Source organism: Trachinotus anak, unplaced genomic scaffold (assembly GCF_046630095.1).
Source record: "Trachinotus anak isolate AG129_WGS33_773 ecotype Australia unplaced genomic scaffold, CSIRO_AGI_Tana_v1 ptg000011l, whole genome shotgun sequence".
Classification (NCBI taxonomy): Eukaryota; Metazoa; Chordata; class Actinopteri; order Carangiformes; family Carangidae; genus Trachinotus; species Trachinotus anak.
In genome coordinates, this window is record NW_027273862.1 from 23,287,656 (window position 1) to 23,305,260 (window position 17,605).

At 38.4% G+C, this 17,605-nt stretch overlaps 2 protein-coding genes across 3 annotated transcripts in view; one reads left to right on the forward strand and one right to left on the reverse strand.

Moving 5' to 3' along the window:
• cops2 (COP9 signalosome subunit 2) overlaps nucleotides 1–17,403 on the reverse strand; it is a 43,829-nt gene extending 26,426 nt beyond the window's left edge. The window contains exons 1-3 of the mRNA XM_071489102.1: nucleotides 17,273–17,403; nucleotides 15,124–15,235; nucleotides 12,283–12,359 (exon numbers count right to left, since the gene is read on the reverse strand). The gene's annotated coding sequence lies outside the window, so the exon portion shown is untranslated. The remainder of the gene's footprint in view (nucleotides 1–12,282; nucleotides 12,360–15,123; nucleotides 15,236–17,272) is intronic.
• On the forward strand, nucleotides 3,775–10,789 carry fgf7 (fibroblast growth factor 7). 2 transcript variants are annotated; one of them, XM_071489105.1, is made up of 4 exons: nucleotides 3,775–4,118; nucleotides 4,592–5,256; nucleotides 8,871–8,977; nucleotides 9,149–10,789. In XM_071489105.1, exons 2-4 carry the CDS (start codon nucleotides 4,971–4,973, stop codon nucleotides 9,362–9,364), a joined length of 609 nt encoding a protein of 202 aa, XP_071345206.1. In that variant the 5' UTR covers nucleotides 3,775–4,118; nucleotides 4,592–4,970; the 3' UTR covers nucleotides 9,365–10,789. The 2 variants fall into 2 exon arrangements, with proteins under 2 accessions (XP_071345206.1, XP_071345207.1); XM_071489106.1 differs by lacking the exon at nucleotides 3,775–4,118 and having other exon boundaries at nucleotides 4,484–5,256.
• Nucleotides 17,404–17,605: the final 202 nt, after the last annotated feature.

The following is a 17,605-nucleotide window of genomic DNA, read 5'->3' on the forward strand; positions in this document are numbered from 1 at the left end:
AGTGATAAATCACATGGCAATATTCTTGTCCTGAGTGAAAGGGATTGGAAACAACTTGCTGAACAACTGCTTATCCGGTGAACATTCAGACAATGAAGTGATGTGTGATTTGCATGACAACATTTTAATGAAAACAAATTCCCGGAAAGACAACCCTACAACACTGTATTTCATTCAGAAAAATGAACTTCTAAAACAATGTCTTTTTATTTAGTTATCTCTATGATAACCAGTTAAACAGTTATACAATGGTATAGGTATAGTTAGTTATAAGACTAATAAACACTTATACTTCACAAAAAGCAGCAATAAGACCAACTGAATGTCACTGTGGGTTTATGCAGGCTGACACAGCAAGGCTGAGGTTCGTCTGAATTTGGAGTTGGAATGGGACTTGAGTTGACTGTGAGCTTGCATGTTTGCGTGTTACACTGCAATCATCTAAACCCTCACTGACTCTCTACTGGCTTCAGCAGCATTCAACATAACATGAAACAATGGGAATCAATTAAAAGGAGTTGTAAGGTTTTAAGTGCTGACCTCTACTCATCAAAACAGCAAATAACTCAGACAGAAAAAGAGAGATAAACAAAGCAGCGAGATGGGCCGATGGGACTGAAGGCATACAGTCATTGAGATTTAAAGAGGCTCACTCACGCAGGTCTGGTGTGCCTGCCTCACGGCCACTGCACTTCCTATACTACTGTAAACTCCAGACAGTGTAGGGCCTTTGATCCTTGAACGGCAGCAGGCAGCCATTCAGGCTATAAAAGCAAACTACCTGCACACACATACCTGTATGCACGAGCACAGATGCACACACACACACACACACACACACAAGATTCAGATAAATGTTATTTCTGAAATCATATACTGTATTCATGATGTGTCAACTGAGAACACTCATGCAGCTTTTAAGTTTCAGTTTTCTGGAATGCTATAGCAGCCCTATGAAGTAGCCATATCATACCTTTATTGTGGCATTGCATTGCTCTTCAATTTCATTTCTATTAGACTAAATAATACAACTCCCTCTACTAATATGACTACAACTACTACTAATTATAATAATCATTATCATTATTATAATAAAGGTAGAAGACAAAATAACAAGAACTGACTCTAGATGTGTTTTAAGGAGTGATTAAAAATCCGCACATCATTTAATGGTCTCAGAATTCTGCAAAAATACTAACTAAGAGAATTATAACAGGTAACTACTTTCACAATTAATTCTTGGAAAACCAGTTCCTGTAACAAAGATAAATAATGCATTCAGAAATTCAAACGTAATCTGATATGTTTTAAGTCAAGGCAAATGTTACATGGGTAAGCCCAAACAACAAAGCTCAAAATGTTAATGAGAATTTCAACTCTGCCAAGTCTACAACGTCCTGGCCTCCCCTTTCCTCAACATGTCAGGTCAATGATGGCGTCCTTAACCTGTGAACCCGGGGTCTTGCAAAAATGCTACAAAGAGGTACAGTTAACTGCTGCAATTAACTATTCAAGAGGTGTTTCAGCTGCATGAAAAACTACCTTTACAGTTTCACTGGACTTGGTTTTTCATTACAGCAGCAAAGTTGTTACACATTTTAAGCAATCCCCCTAGACATCATTTCCTTATTCCGACTGACCCAACCCATGGAGAGATCAAGGGTCACTGGTTCAACAACTGTTTATCTAATGATAGATACCCTCCATTCTTCCAGCATCACAGCCCCCTACCAAATCCCATGACAAGGTCAGCATGTTAAAGGCTGACAGTAATGGAAGTCACCCTTCCCCAAGAGGTTGCTGGTTAGAATGGTGAGACATGCAGATGCTTATTGGAAAGGAAGTCGTCCATCTATCCATTTTACTGCATACATGACCCACTGGGGAAATAATCCCAAACATCCCCCTCTAGAACCATGTCAAACTCTTCTTTAAAGGATGGCCATACAGTAGGTGAGGATCAGAACATACTGTACACTAGTAATTTGAGTGCTTTGCTGCTCATATCCACCTGCCAATACCAGTCTTACTCATGAAGAAGATATGTTAACTCCTTCACTTGGAACAGAAGTCAGTCCATAAGAAATTTTCCTGACCTTCATCTTGTGACTGTGGACTTTTTAACTACCTCTTTGACCCCAAGCAGAGACATGGACATGGCTGCCCCTAACTACACAGGTTATGCCAACTCAACAGAAGGTGTGTCAATCAGTAACCTGTCCAGGACACCATCCAGAGAGCACAGAGACACAGACAAAAGTCAGAGTCTTCTGTTCTGCAAAAAACAGACGCATAATGCAGTAATCATCTAGGGGATTCTTTGTATCCCCAAATCCCACCATGCCTCTCACCTTAGATAGCTCTGGAAAAGGACAGCAAGGAGGTAACAATCTGCCTCACCCCCTACTGTCATAGCACTATAACCCTACACAGATCCTTAGAGGAAGTGAGCCCACATGGAGACCCTGCATTGTTTTAAACATGATCAGGCCCTATGGCCCTATAGTCACTCAGGTATCACCTGCAAGCTCCCCTTACAGGCTTGTCTACAGGAGGGGGCCCCACTTTCCTGATTCCATGCAAGGTTACTCATTTATATTGAGACCAATTCAAAGTGGTTTTTGGAATCGCTCTGTTTGGCCTCTCTTGGGAGCAATTGGCCTCAGGGACCCCTTCCAGGTGCTACCTGCATGTGACAACATAGCTCCTATGATCACGCAAACCCTCCACCATGACAAGGTGGAAACTTATGAACACTACATCTGAAAATTCTCATAAACTACAATCCACCTGTTGAGATTTTTATTTTTTTATTTTTTTATTTAGGATTCAAATAAAGTATTGCATTCAAAGTACATGTACAGTATGTAATGGAATTATATGTCTATTTATATTGAAATGTTAACTTATAAAAATTTTGTCATAATTTTAACATCTAGCTCTGTGGTATTTGTAATATGGACGCTGCCAGAGGTGTTAAGTATGTTAAGTGATGTTTCCTTGGCCTATGCGTCCAAAAGACCAGAGTGTGAACTGTGTCTGAGGTGATAGAAGGGACAGATGAACAGGCCAGCGTGACACCTAATAGATCAGGTCTTTACGACCACTAGTTTAGAGATGAGAAGGAGACCTTCTGCAGCCAGACGTCCCCCTCTTTCACAGGCCTGCATCCCTGACCTCCCCAGGGGAGCGCGTCATTAGGGCCCATATAAACTTTTGAAGTAGTGAGTCCAAGGAAAGGCCAGGTATGTAAGGCAATAAATTGTGACTTTAAATACAAACACGAAAAGTGAAAGAGTGCATGACCCCTGACACGGAGATGACTACTTCTGAGCAGTTATGTCTTCTGTTTTTCTCCCCTTGGATGGATACCTGTCAACCATAACTTATTACTTCCCACTATTACACTATATAAGAATGAGAACTAAAGAGTGTCTTTGAAGTTTTTTACTTGAGTCAATAAATCCTTACCAATCAAGTAAAACCACTATTATAACCACTAATGACATTTAAAATGATAGGGAAGACATTCTTCAAAGCATAGTCATTAGAGTAAATATCTTAACCATTAGTTAAGTGAACGTGAGTCACTGTGAGCTCTGTAACATGCACAGCACAAACCTATTTAAGTGCAACATGTTTCTTGGAAAAGACAGAGGTTGTAATAAGTTCTGAAAGAGTGAGTGTACATGCAAATGTGCTCAAAGTATTTTGGAGCGCATACCAAGGAGAGCCTGCTATTCTAAGAGTTTATAGCTCCCTCTCATGTCCAGAGGGTGAGTGGCAGCAAGAGGCAGGCAGAGGGTGTTTCTCCGTTGCATCTCGGCCAGGGACAGCTGACTGGTTGGGATCTAATTGCTCTCAAGTGAGGTCAGCAGGAGGCATTTATCTAAGCAGAGTGCACAGCGACAGTGGAAGATGCACAGAGTCAGCCTGCCAGAATCAGGAAGACATCCATGGGAATTGAATGAAGCTCCCAGCTCTTGTTTAGTTTTACTGCATTACTGGACTTGGTTTACAACTGAGACTTCAGCTGTAGAACTTAAGAATCTTCAAATTAAAACTCTTGCCGAAAGGGAACACCAATTTGACAACTCCTGTCATCCCTCAGAACACATGTAAGTCATTAAACTATGAACTATAAACTTTTTTTTTTTTTTACAAGAAAAGCAGCATAGTTTGTTTGTTTGTAATTACATATTGTATGTATACTGAAATAGAGAAGATTATAGACCATAAATTTGTGAAGTAATCCAACAGCCCTGATAATATTTCACTGTTCTGAGTTCCATGTCAGGGAAACATGTCTGTCAAAGTACACCACAGAAAGTTTGATTTACTGCTAGAAAATGTGCAATACATATTCATACAAACACAGAAAACCAGAAGCTATTTGAAAGCTGTTTGAAAATTTATGGGAGCTCTAATCTGTTGTTGGGTGAATCCCAGCAATCATTTATTTTTTTTAAGCTGCTTTAACAAAATTCTTTTTACTTGGAACTGAACCTGTGAGTATAACAGTTTTTTTACAACTGCATTCAAATATGTCTACTTTCTTTTTTTTTTCTTTCTTTTTTTTTTTTTTTCACAGTGATATTGTGCATAACATTTCCTGACCTGGATTATGACGTCCAATGTCAGACTATGGTCTCAAGAGGATGTAGCAGTCAACGCGCACTGTCACTGAGGACTAAAGCAAGACATCATCTAATAACACTGCTACTCGTCTGCTTCTTCAGACCACTCTCAAGCTCCAGCCAACCCCAACCACCTTCACAGAATCCCCTCCACAACCACCCCGTCACAACGTCCCACTAGGAGTAGGACTGCTGCAGAAACAGGGACCCGGAGGTCACAACACAAGGGAAACAAGTCAGGGGTCAGGGGGCTGCTGGGCTGAGGGATAGTGCACAGATCTCCATCTCACATTTCAGTATGTTGTTCATTGATCCCCACTGCATTGTATTATAATGCGCAAATGGATGCTGACATGGAACCTTCAAAATCTGTTCTCGGGACTGTACCTGCATGCAATCTTTCTATTTGGCAGTGTGTGTGTGGTCTACAGTGACTGCACTCCTGAGCAACTTGCCGCCATCATGAACTGCTCCAAATATGAGCGCCACAACAGTAACTACGACTACATGGAGGGAGGAGATGTACGCATCCGACAGCTGTTCAGCCGCACACAGTGGTTCCTAACAATTGATGACAGAGGCAATATCAATGGGACTCAAGATCCCACCGACTGCTACAGTAAGGATGACTCTTTTTGTCTCATTATAAAAACCAATCATTCACTAAGTTCCTCTGCATTTATTAGCAATATAAAAAAACATTGATATATTTTCTAAATGTGAAATGGCTTGAATGCGAGCAGGAACCAGAATTTGAAATGTTTTAATTCGACAATGCAGTATTTAGTTGTGAAATCTTTCCACTGAACCAGTGAAGAACCTTTGGTCTGTCAGGGTGACAGAAGCACGTGGGAGGTGTTATTGTACAGCGTTCTCCACAGTGTAATCACAGTGTTAATGGGTTATGTGTCTCTGTTAGGGCAGCCAAAGTGACAGAGGTAAAATGAAGCAGGTGGGGGTTTTGGCTTGTTAAACAATAACATCGTGTAAACACAGGCTGTAATGAAGTAAACCAAAGGGTCTTGGAGACTGGCACAGATTCACATTTGTTCAGCGTGATTTACTCATGCAATCTTGAGACAAAGGCATGAATATTAGAAATGGAGAAATCATGAAAAAAGATATTCACCCTCTGATGAATCTATGGTTAGCAACTGACATCTCACACAGAGACAGCTACCATACTATGTCTAGTCCAAAATTATTGAAAGCTGAAAGAGTTTGTCAGACTCTAAAAAAATGTCAAAACACATGCTGGTTAACTACTGAATGGCTAATTTTATTTGCTAGCCATAGTAATTGTGTTTTAACACTATAAATTCACTATAAATTGTTGCTTAGAGCCAACATTTTTCAAAGCTCATATATTTAGATACTACTGGGAATTTCTGTCCTGGTAAGGCGTTTTTAAGTAGTTATCATTTCCTCCTATCTGACAGTGTGGCTGTGGCTGGAATGTTGGCTTGACAGAGAGGTGGCTCATGGAAAAGATGTTTGTGCAACAACTGGCAATGAAAGACAGAAAAATTGATACACCCATATGTGGCTGACGATCGCACGCTAAAAGGAGACAGAAATTAACCAATAAGCCTTTGAAGAGACCAGCGTGGTGCAGATGTATATGTAATAAATCAGTGATTCATACTTTTTGGGGTGTAGTGAACAAGAAGTCCCATAAAGCTGATTTCATGAAGAGAAAGCAAAGAAGAAGAAACCAAAATGAGACACGTGGAGCTGCATTATTTTTGGCTTCCACATTCTGTGTGCCTCTGCAACAAAAATACCGGCTTACATCCAGCGAGCTCATCTCTTGCACCACATAAGTCTTTTCTAACTTTATTATATTTCAAAGGATTGTTTTTATAAAAAGTCAAAATGTCTCCAGTGTGAATCTTTGTTATTCCACTGAGGCTTTTGTATCTGCAGTGTATAGAGAACTAAAATGTCACCCACTGTCAGCACTGATATTGGGCAACATATTCAAAAACAGCTGTGCTGTAGAAAAAAAAATAATGTGTTAATTCTGCTCAGGCGTATTGCAATGGTTTCCAGCACAAGTTTGTTCTAAATGTGTAAACAAATCTTCAAAAGAAAACAAATCCTCAAAAGAAAACAAACCCATGATACGTATAAGATAACACATAGATTTAAAAGACCATGACAGGGCTCAATTTGAATTAAACTGAAATGTGATAATAATGTCGATAAAAAGAGTGTCACATCTCACAGCACAACTCACAGCAAAAGAGCAGATAACAACAACTTTCAAGCTGGCAATCAACAAGTTTCTAAACCACAGAATGAAAACAGGGAATTCAAAGACAGTATCAACTATACATAAGAAGATAGTAATATCTTTTAGTGCTCTACTGTTACTCAGATTATGGCATAACAGACCTGGTGTCAGGTGTGGTCAAATAAAAACGGCTGAGTGACTGGCTATTCTGTATCTCCCCCAAATTCCCTGTAATTTGGTAAATGTCAAACTGTAATACAGATCTGATAAAGATATTGAGTATTTTGTAATTTAAGTGCAGATATTATTTGATCAATGAAATTATCATTTGAGGACAAAGTAAATACAAATTATTAAAATGAATCATGTGTGGTCATATGATACCTCTGTGTAACTGCAAGGCATTTAGTATGAAGTATGTCAATATTAATCTCAAATTGCACAGTAAGGCACTACTCCTGGAAGGCTGTCTTCAACATCCTCAAACATAATTGTACACACTGGATTCAAACTCTGTTCAGAAAAAGCAGAATTAGGGATTACCCTCAAGTTAGTTTGCTTAGCCAGGGGCTGGACCAGCAAGTGATGACAAATCTGTTCAAGCTGAGGGTAGCCTGAGAGGCTATCTGCATCAGAGCCAAAATGTTAACAATATGTGTGTGTGCATGTGAGGCTGGAAATGTGTTCCATCTTTCTACAGCAGACCAAACAACTGTAGCTGTGACTTGTACTATTATGGGAATAGCTCTTCATGCTATGAGAGCGTGCTATAAGGTGCTATGCCTCTTAACCATTAACACTAATCAAAGCTATACACTCAGGCCCTACTTGAGACATGCAATTGCATCTGAAATGAATGGCCAACTGACTTTATTAGGGGGGTTTACAAATTAAATAGTGTTAATTTGAACCCTGAGATCACGTCCACCTCAAGTCATGATGAATAAAATCTAACTGGGGAATAGAAAAGCAGTGTTATACAAATATGAGTGCACAGTCAAAGGGCAGTGATATTAAGTCAAATATCAAGTGCAAGCAGAGCACAAACAACATTCCAAGATTGGGAGACAGCCATCTGTTTGTGATCTAGCAAACACTAAAATGCAGCATGCTCAGTGTCAGTCTGAAAAGCTTTAATAGGCTTCTTTCCGTTTTCCTCAGCATGTCAAATGAAAGAATGACTACAATATGAAAAAATTACCAGTAAGGGTTTATATACAGTTTAAAAGTTGTCCTAGAAAAGCAAATTTTTGTGTTACCCTGTTTTACTATTGCATGTTTTTCATTGGCATCTTTATTACTACTAGACGAAGGATCTGTGTATCTGTTGGATTAAACAATAAAGTAAAATCCATTCTTACCTATAAGTCTTGCAAGATAAGTAATTAGCTCATTCAGTTTCAGGGGAGGTGAAACATCAGAATGAATCACTATTAAATATTGTCCATTCAAGACCCTTTTCTTTGGATGTGTAGTAACTGTTCTGTATACATGATCTGAATTTCTATTTTTAAAGATGTAATTTTTTAATTTCAGCCTTTCAAAATGGCACTGTGGCCTGTTTTCTTGCATTTTCCACTAAGGCATCAAGACATAAGACATTACATTCATTGTGTTACAGTGCAAAGACATAATATTTGCAAAAGTGCATAAGTGTTTTACTCTCCAACAGATTTGAAGGGCAGGCCTAAAATGTAGCGTGCAAAGCACATGCAAGGAGGTAGTTTTCTCAATCCCAGGAGAGAGAGGCCTAATCTGTCTCCCATATGTGCTATGGCATAGGTTGTGGTTTGTGTAATGGCCACCCAGGCCAATTAACAAGGCTTGAATAAAGCCAGAGAGACCAAAGACTGATTAATCACAGGAACTTCCATCCTGTTTGTTAATGAAGATGAATGTTGAGCGCAGTGTAGAGCTGGAATGAAGGCTCAATGATGATAGTGTCTTATCTGTCCTGTAGTATGTCTCATTTTCCTAATTGTGTGAATGTCTGGTAGGTATCCTGGAGATCAGGACGGTGTCTGAGGGGGGCATACTGGCCATCAAAGGTGTGAAGAGTCAGCGTTATATCTCTATGAACAAGGCTGGAGTGCTGCAAGGCAAGGTAATGTTTTTCCTCAATGAGAAATATTATACAACATTTTCAGTTAATAGATAATCAAGCTGAAATAGAAGTATCACAAAACATCCATGTGAATTTGAAGACCAAGAAATGACAATAAAGACTGGCAACTTCAGATTGTACTGTATTAATGTTTTCACGTTTCCATTACAGGATACCTACAACGACAACTGCAACTTCAAAGAGGTTTTCCTAGAAAACTACTTCAATGCTTACTCCTCTGTAAAGTTGACTAAAAGTGGCAAAGAAATGTTCATAGCCCTGTCTCAGAAGGGAAAGCCAATACGAGGGAGGAGGACCAGGAGGGAGCATATAGCATCTCACTTCATCCCTATGAAATGCAGGGAGGAGGAGAGGAGGGTGGACTGAAACAGCACGGGACTAAGTTGCAAATCGTGTATGATTTCAAACGCATATTATATATTTTAACAGACACATGTAAACTCATTACCAGCATCACCCTCAAGTTGTACATTAGTTGTTTAATGTTCCATATGTTGCTATTTTCATATGAGAAAACAACAGATAGCAGATGGGCATGATAAAGTATTTAAAACATCCTCAAAGATACTGAAATATTTGAAATCGCTTCAACCGAATCACAAACTGTAAGACCACAAAAGTCTACTCTATGTTATTGTTATTTTGACTTAAATACTATATTTCCTTATAAAACAGTTAAGTGTTTTCTTATAAAACAGTAAAATATATTACGCACAGTCAGGACTGTATCCTTTTCCAAAAATGATCTACATCCAGCCAGATGAGGAGACCCGTATGATTAACATAAAGGTGCAGAAGAGAGATGTGGCATGACTTAGATGTGCTGAAGCAAGCTGGACTTGTCTTTTTTAATGGTACAAGTGCTTGGAGCACACAAAACAGAGGCACAATAAATACAATTACGACAGCATGTTCAGTAAAATGAGAGTGTTTGTAGGATGTCTGTTTGTGGATGACCTATTTTGATCTGTCTGTCCTTCCTGCATTGAAAACCAGACTCTGGTCAAATGCATTGTAGCTGCTCACTGATTTCCTCTTCATTATCAAGGTGTGATTTTGAAATGCTAAAATGTTCTGCTGCTGCTGAAAAGATATCCAGATTAAAATACAAAGTGAAGAACATAACAAATGTGTATGATATTCAGTGTCTTTCCATCAGAATCAACAATCCTGTACACTAAAAGATTGTATATTTATTTGTAAGGATTTTTTTTCTGTTAAGACATGCTCATTTTACTAAGTATGACTAAGACAAAAAAAGGAGATCCATTTCCACAACATTTCCAACTCTCTGTATGATATCACAGCAATATCCCAATACTGGCTGAAACATTACAGTAACTTATAACTTACGGTTTTAAGTCATTTGTTGTATTTATATACAACAGCTGAGGTTTATGTCAAAAGCATCCCTTTTACTTATATGGTTCTACCAACCTGGGTTTTTTGACCAATGGCCTACTTACACATCCTTTTGATGTCATTTTTCCAATATTCACAAGCACTTTCTCCTGCTTTGGTTTTTGAGAAAAATATCTGGTACTTGTGGACTTGCTAAATGTTCAACCTTTTGTCAGCAGCCACTCTGCATGTCACCGAACCATTTTTTCACACTAGACATCTGGTTATGTACAACCCACGTCTGTGAGCAGTGTTGATTCCTTGTGGATGTGACAGTACCAGCTACCAAGCTCTGGAGTAAGACGAAGAGGGAATTTTATTCTGTTGACACACTGTGACAAATAATGAATACACCCTCATTAACTCAATAAATCAGACTGGAGAAATAAACATGTTTTTACTATTTGCATGGTGACCATTAATAAGAAGGTTTGACCTTGTTATTCAATTACAAGTTTTTAAGTATCTGTAATCTCAGGCCTGATTTGGCCTCATTTTTAGTACATGATCAAACTGGAAAAAATGTATGATCTCTTACTGGAAAATGACTGTCCAAGGATTAGTCCTAACTTAATCTTTCAATATCATTTGATAAAATTAAGGTTATTCAGCCTCCAATGCTATAATTCACAAAACCCTGTAGAGAAAATGTAATACATATTAAGCAACTGCTGTGTTTCAAACTCTGATATCAGCACAGTCCTCTGGAGATATTAAGCTGTCCATTTCTCAGCTTAGCTGATTTAGTGACAAGATAATCAAATCTGTTGATGTTGTCTTTAACAAGATTGAATACACATTGAAAAGAAACATTTGGGAAAACTTCATAGTGTTCTTGGACAATCCTAAGCACATGATATGCATGAATACGATCATGCAGTCTGATAAGGAAGGGGGAGATGTGGTAATGAAACTTGAGGATAAATCTATTAATTTATGACGGAAGATAAAAATACATCAACAAGGTCAAATGTCGGACTAATTCCCTCCGAGTTTATAGTGTATTGAGAATAAGTGGAGTCTTGCCAGTGGGCAAAAACACTGCAGACATATTGGCAGGATGCCTACATGATACATTCATACACACATTCATTTAAACCTATGCGTGCAGGCTCACTAACACAAACCAACACAGAGCACGAGCTTCACCTTTCGCCTGGGTTCACATCTGGCTTAGAGAACCCCTGTCAGATAAAGACAGTCAAATTGAGAGAGCAAACCCCTGAAATACGTTTGACCCAAACAATAACTGAGCAAGGTGAAGGCTTCTGCCAAGTCACGCAAAGTTAGTCTTAGCAGATAATTTGTAACATGCTGAAAATGTAAACACATTTCAAACTCAAGGCTGTGTATTCCCAGCAGGACGAGGAGAGGCTGAGGCCAACAAGAATGAGAGAGAACTGTCATAGACATGAAGCTACAGACTTCCAAGAGAGAAGACGCAACACATGTATGCCAGACACATAAATTATACTTACAAGGTGATCTAAGACCCACAGCTGTTGTTTAATAAAATGCTCCTGAAATAACAAATAATTTTGAAACTGTTTTTAACACTTTTTTCTCTTTACAAATTGTGGGATTCCTGCTCTTGTCTTCATCTGCTGTGCATTAGAGTTATTAAATGGCAAAATTATGAAAACAGCTATACTCTTGCCAGCAGTGACATAGAGTTTCTTCACAATAAAATATTTTGCCTTGTAATGTCGTCACTGACTGTAACCAAGACTGTTTAAACAGGCTGTCTAAATAGGTTTTATTTTGAATTAATAGTAAATACATATAAGTATATTGCTTACCAGCTGTAGACACAACTTAAAGGGATAGTTCAGGTTATTTGACGTTGGGTTGTATGCGGTACTTATCCATAGTCAGTTTATTACCTGCAGTAGACTTCAGTCGGAGTGCTTCCAGTTTGGAGAAGCATACAGGAATACTGGCACAGAAGCTGAGCAATATACTGTATTGGACAGGGAGAACAGAAAAAACATATTTTAGCTAGATAAAAGCCAATATCAGTTTAAGTGCACGCTATATTTTGACTATTTTCACAGCCCTTTTCTTTGGCACGACATTTCTCAACTGCTGAACTTGATAAAAGGGCTGTTATCCATAGTTCACTGATGGATAAGTACCTCATACAGCCTTATGTCCACTAACCCAAACCATCACTTTAAGGTCAAGTGTTTTGGGTAATTATCATGAAATCCAAAGTTTTATATTAGAAGATAGCAGTATAATTTTATCAATTTTAATATCAGCTTAGAGTAGTGTTATTGTTTATAAGTCTATGCTCCTTTATTTTCCTTGCTCAAAAAAGTAGTTAAAGAGCTACTGTGCAGTTTGATAGACCTCCTGGGATCAATGATTATTCTTCGACCATGATTTACTCTTCGTTACAATGCTTTAAAACAGCAGTATTATATTTGCATTTGTGTGGAAGCATGAACACAGAAAACCACATGTCCCATATTACAAACAGCATGTGCAGACAAGGGCAATGTTTGTAGGGAGGTTGAAGGACACTGGCTGCAAATGCACTGCAGGCCAGGATGGAGTGAGACAAACAGAAAGGGGAGGGGGTGAAAGAGTAAGGCAAATAAGGATGAACAGGGGGAGAGGCTGGGGAGTCTCGTGCAATGTGGAGAGGTGGTCTTGGGGCAGCAGTAGAAAGGGGAGGCCCCAGGGGGGAGGGGGAACATGCAGCTGAACTTGATACATTTCAGGGCCATAAACCTTCATTTCCCCAGAGGAAATCTGTAGTTATGCAACTTGGGGAACTCTGTGTTTACAGCCCGTAGCACGGTACCCCCAGAGCACCAGATCATTGTGAAAGAGGATCGGGACCTCCAGCAACTCACCACAATATCGCACTTTCCCTAACAGTGAATGAAATCCACACAGAGAAATAAATTATGATTAAAAGAAGATGTTTATAATCCCCTACAACACTCACTCACAAACAAACTTATTCAGTCACCACTAAGTCCATCAAAAAACTGAGGTAAAAAATGCAACCTTAGTTTCACCTGGTTTTTAAATACCATTTTAACTACTGCATTAAACATAAAAAAATTTTTGTAGACCAACAACAAATAAAAGAAAAACCTCAAAGTAGGGCCGTTGGTTTATTGTCGACGCAGACAAAGTTCTACAAATAAACAGAGGAAATAAACTCAGGATAGTCCCCATTAGCATATTCATGATGTTAAAACTTTCTCAAACTCTGTGCAAAAAACACTTTGGCAGCTCACAATGCTTGTGTGCATCTCCTTGGAGGTGAGTCAGGTCAGTTAAGATGAATTTTGTGACCAATCACCAGCCATGACAAGTATAAAAGTGGGAGACTAACTGACCCACTATTTTCCACAGAGAATATAGTGACAGTCATCAGGGTAGCTAATACCAAAATATTTTTGGTAATAAAAAATGTAAAAGGCTGTAAGTAACTAATTACTCTATCATCGCCTAAGGTAAGGAGAACCAGCACTTTAACTTGACGTCACATAGCACAATACAAAGCCAAGCACAAAGTGTCTGCCCCAACCTAATCCCCATTCCTCACACCATATTTTTTTAAAGATTCTGGCTGGGATGAACCAAGCGCACATCAAGGGTGAACATATTTTTAAAATTTGTGCATGTATCCCACTTCCAACCATGGCTCAGGATGTAGCGCGGATTGTCCATTTATCACCCTGTTGGTGGTTCGATTCCCAGCTGGTAGCAGCACTCTATACTCTGTAGATGTAAGTGTTGTATGACTGTGTGTGCGAATGGGTGAATATGGCTTACATTGTAAAGCACTTTGAGTGGTCAGTAAGACTAGAAAAGTGTCATAAAGGCAGTCAATTTTACCATTCACATATAATTTGGAAAGTAAAGACAGTTGGAGTTAGGCTTTCCATGACTCACATTTTTGATTTGAAAGACACTGATTCATATGTTGCTCATGCTCATATGTATCTAATCTGTATATATCTCCATTATCATTGCAATTTCATATGCATAGACCATTTGACTGCATATATTTTACTGTGTATAGTTGTGTGTTCCAGATGTTGGGACAAATATACATTGGTAACAGCAACTGCAGCAAGAGAAGTCAGTGAACTGACAACTTAGCTTCTGGATCAAAACTGGTTGCAGACTCAACTGCAAGCCCAACATAAATCCAATCATTTGCCTTATTGCCCACAGTCCTGAAAGACAAAGGGAGCTTTAAGACAAGTGCATAGTCTTCAGCGGTTATTTCAGGGGTCCTGGGAGTGCGCATACAGTAATTCCTTGCAAAAACACTACCTGTTTTGTTTTGAAAACACGAAATCTGTCAGCAACTGCTGTCTTAAAGGAGGAATGCTGACATTGGTTTATTGTTGGCATGACAGGCTAGTATTGATTTTTTTTTTTTTTTTTTTTTGGCAAAGAAAGTTTTGTCCACCCCCACTGTGCTGGATGCTTCAAGTAAGATAGGACTCAAATCCCTTTTGTGTTTGCAAGGCTTGATAGCAAAAAAAGTTAGGCATGATGGATTTTCAATTCACTTTTGCATTTATATCATGGACGCATGGACGGTTTTTGAACTTAGTTTAAAATTCTTCCTAACAAAAGTCAGTATGAGTTTTAGGTTATCTTGGGTCATGTACAAAGATAAATGCACACAAATACATGTATATACTAGTAGGAATACACACAAATGCAATAAACATACTGAGTTTTCTCACCGTGAGCAGGATTCTTCTCTTTATTTATCTCCATCTGCTATAGTGAGTCTAATTCAGGGAAAGTTCAATAAAATGCTATGGTGATTGCTTGGGCCAGGCAGCCTGGATACACCTGAAAGACAATATTTTCAATATTAGATTCTTAATTTTTTATTTGTCTGACTGTATTTAGAATTGGAAACAACATAGAATACAGAGAAAAATAATATATCTCTAACAGTCCTCTTTGAGCTTTATCTGGACTGCTGTCAACAGTAAAACAAACATTCCTGAAATGCGGTCAGACAGATTGTTTTTTCATTCCTCTTTGTAAGACTAAACAGAAAATAACGGAAATGAATGAATTTTAATGATAAGACATGTCGGTAACACTCAATCCATTCAAATCTGATGCAGACAGATGGATCTTGTTGCTGTGTGACAATGTTATGCCAAAGGCAACAATGAGCATAAAAAGACAGTGTAAGACATCATTAAGAAATCCTGTCTATGGAAGCTGAAGCAGCACATTTGAAAAATTCTGTTTAGTTTTTAGAAAGCTGAGTCATTTTAACCTGTGGAGGAAGAACCATCAGATGATGTCTTTAAGCTTGGCCGCATTTTGTAGAGAGAAGACACAAAGGCAAGCTCCTAGGTCCTATACAACGCAGGCTGCAGGGGTGAAAGTTTAAGCCTGGTGTGATATACAGTATGATGTATGTTTCACTGCCATGATTCTCAAAGCAACCTGGCACACAGTACAGATTTGGCAGCTCTCTAATTATTTGGCATCTAACATCACAGACACTGGAAGGTCTCATTCGATAAACATCTGTTTGCCATGCAAGTCTGCGTGCGATTGTCTGTTTCATAAAAAGTGTGACAGTTCAGGTATCTTTGAAATCTGTACCTAAAACAATCTGTTTTACATCACATCAAGTACATCTGGCTTTGAACAAGGCAAATGCATATTAATATTTTATATTACTTTCCCCTTTGATCAGCTCATATTGGAGAAATATCTGTGAAACCAGAATTTTCCTGTATGTATTTATATTATGCAATATAACTTTGAAGTTCACCAATTGCTTTCAGAGCATCCCAGAAATCTCCATGGTCCGTTACAACTTTTATTTCTTTATTTCACAGGATAAAATGCATCCTATTTATTCTAATATTTGCAGATAACATCTTTTTTTCATCATTTTAAGATATGCAAATACCCAAAAAGGAAGCTTACACTAATGAAATATGAATGTTTTTCAAAAATATAAATATGAAACATGAATTTTCATAAGTGACATTAACCTAGCTAGCTACGTTATGGTACCATCATTAAGGTTTAGGCAAGGCTGAAATACCAACCAGGCAAAGCCCCACGGGCTCCAGACACCCAGGGACTCCAAAAAGCCCAGGTTTACCTCACACCATTTGGGTCTACATAATTTGATGAATCACTTATTTGTTAGAAATTTGTACAACAACATTAGCTATGAGTGGATCTCCAGTCTCCAATTCCATAAAATGTCAGAAAAAGGTGAAAAAGACCCATCATTATTCCTTCAAGTCCAAAGTAACATTCAGAATTATGTTTGCCATCTAACCAAAAGTACAAAATAGAAAGATGTTGAGTTTCATATCATTTTTTTGACATATTCGCTACAAGAATTACTTAAATAGTTGATCAAATGACAAAATTCTTGACAATTACGTTCAGGTAACTTGTGTCACTGATTTATCAACTAATTTCAGCCCTCGTGTGGTTTTTGATATCTGTGTATCTGTTAGATATAGTGGAGGTTTGTAGGGGCCCAAGAACAAATTTTGACCCTGTGGTTTCCCATGACTGAATGGACTTAATGGGCACAGGCCCAGAAACCCAAGCCAAAAGCTCACCACTGAGACAACAGCAACCACAAAGAGAGGCAATAACACAATAAAGAGTTCCAAGACAGCTACAAAGATATGCAAAACAATTACAAAGGGACGCAAAACTACCCAAAAGAGATGGAAATCAAGTAAAGACACGCTTTCACATGTCTGACTGAGCCCAGTGTCTCCGCGTCTTAACTTAACAGTTAGCTAGCCAATTTGAAGGCTGTCACAAAACTCATCAATTAACCTCGCGTTGTGGTTTATTTAACCATCTTATTTAAAGTGCTTCACTTACATTACCAGTTACTGACGATTTATACTGTTAAATTAATTTAACAGTAGCTCGGTTAGCTGTTCTTCTCCTGTGCTGTTTAGAGTTACAGGTGTTGAGTCCCTACAGCTCAAGTTCAGGAATTCGGTGCTTAGCAACGGGTACATAAAAAAAACTTTATTTACAAAATGGAACTTACAAAATGTTCACCAATAGATAAAAGGTTAAAAAAATAAATATAGCCAAAGTTATAAATTAAATTCATTACGCAAGTTTGTAGTACACTTTTTTTGTAGGACATGCAGACAAACACTTGTGTGTGTAATAAATTAATGAATAAATAAATAAATAATTAAC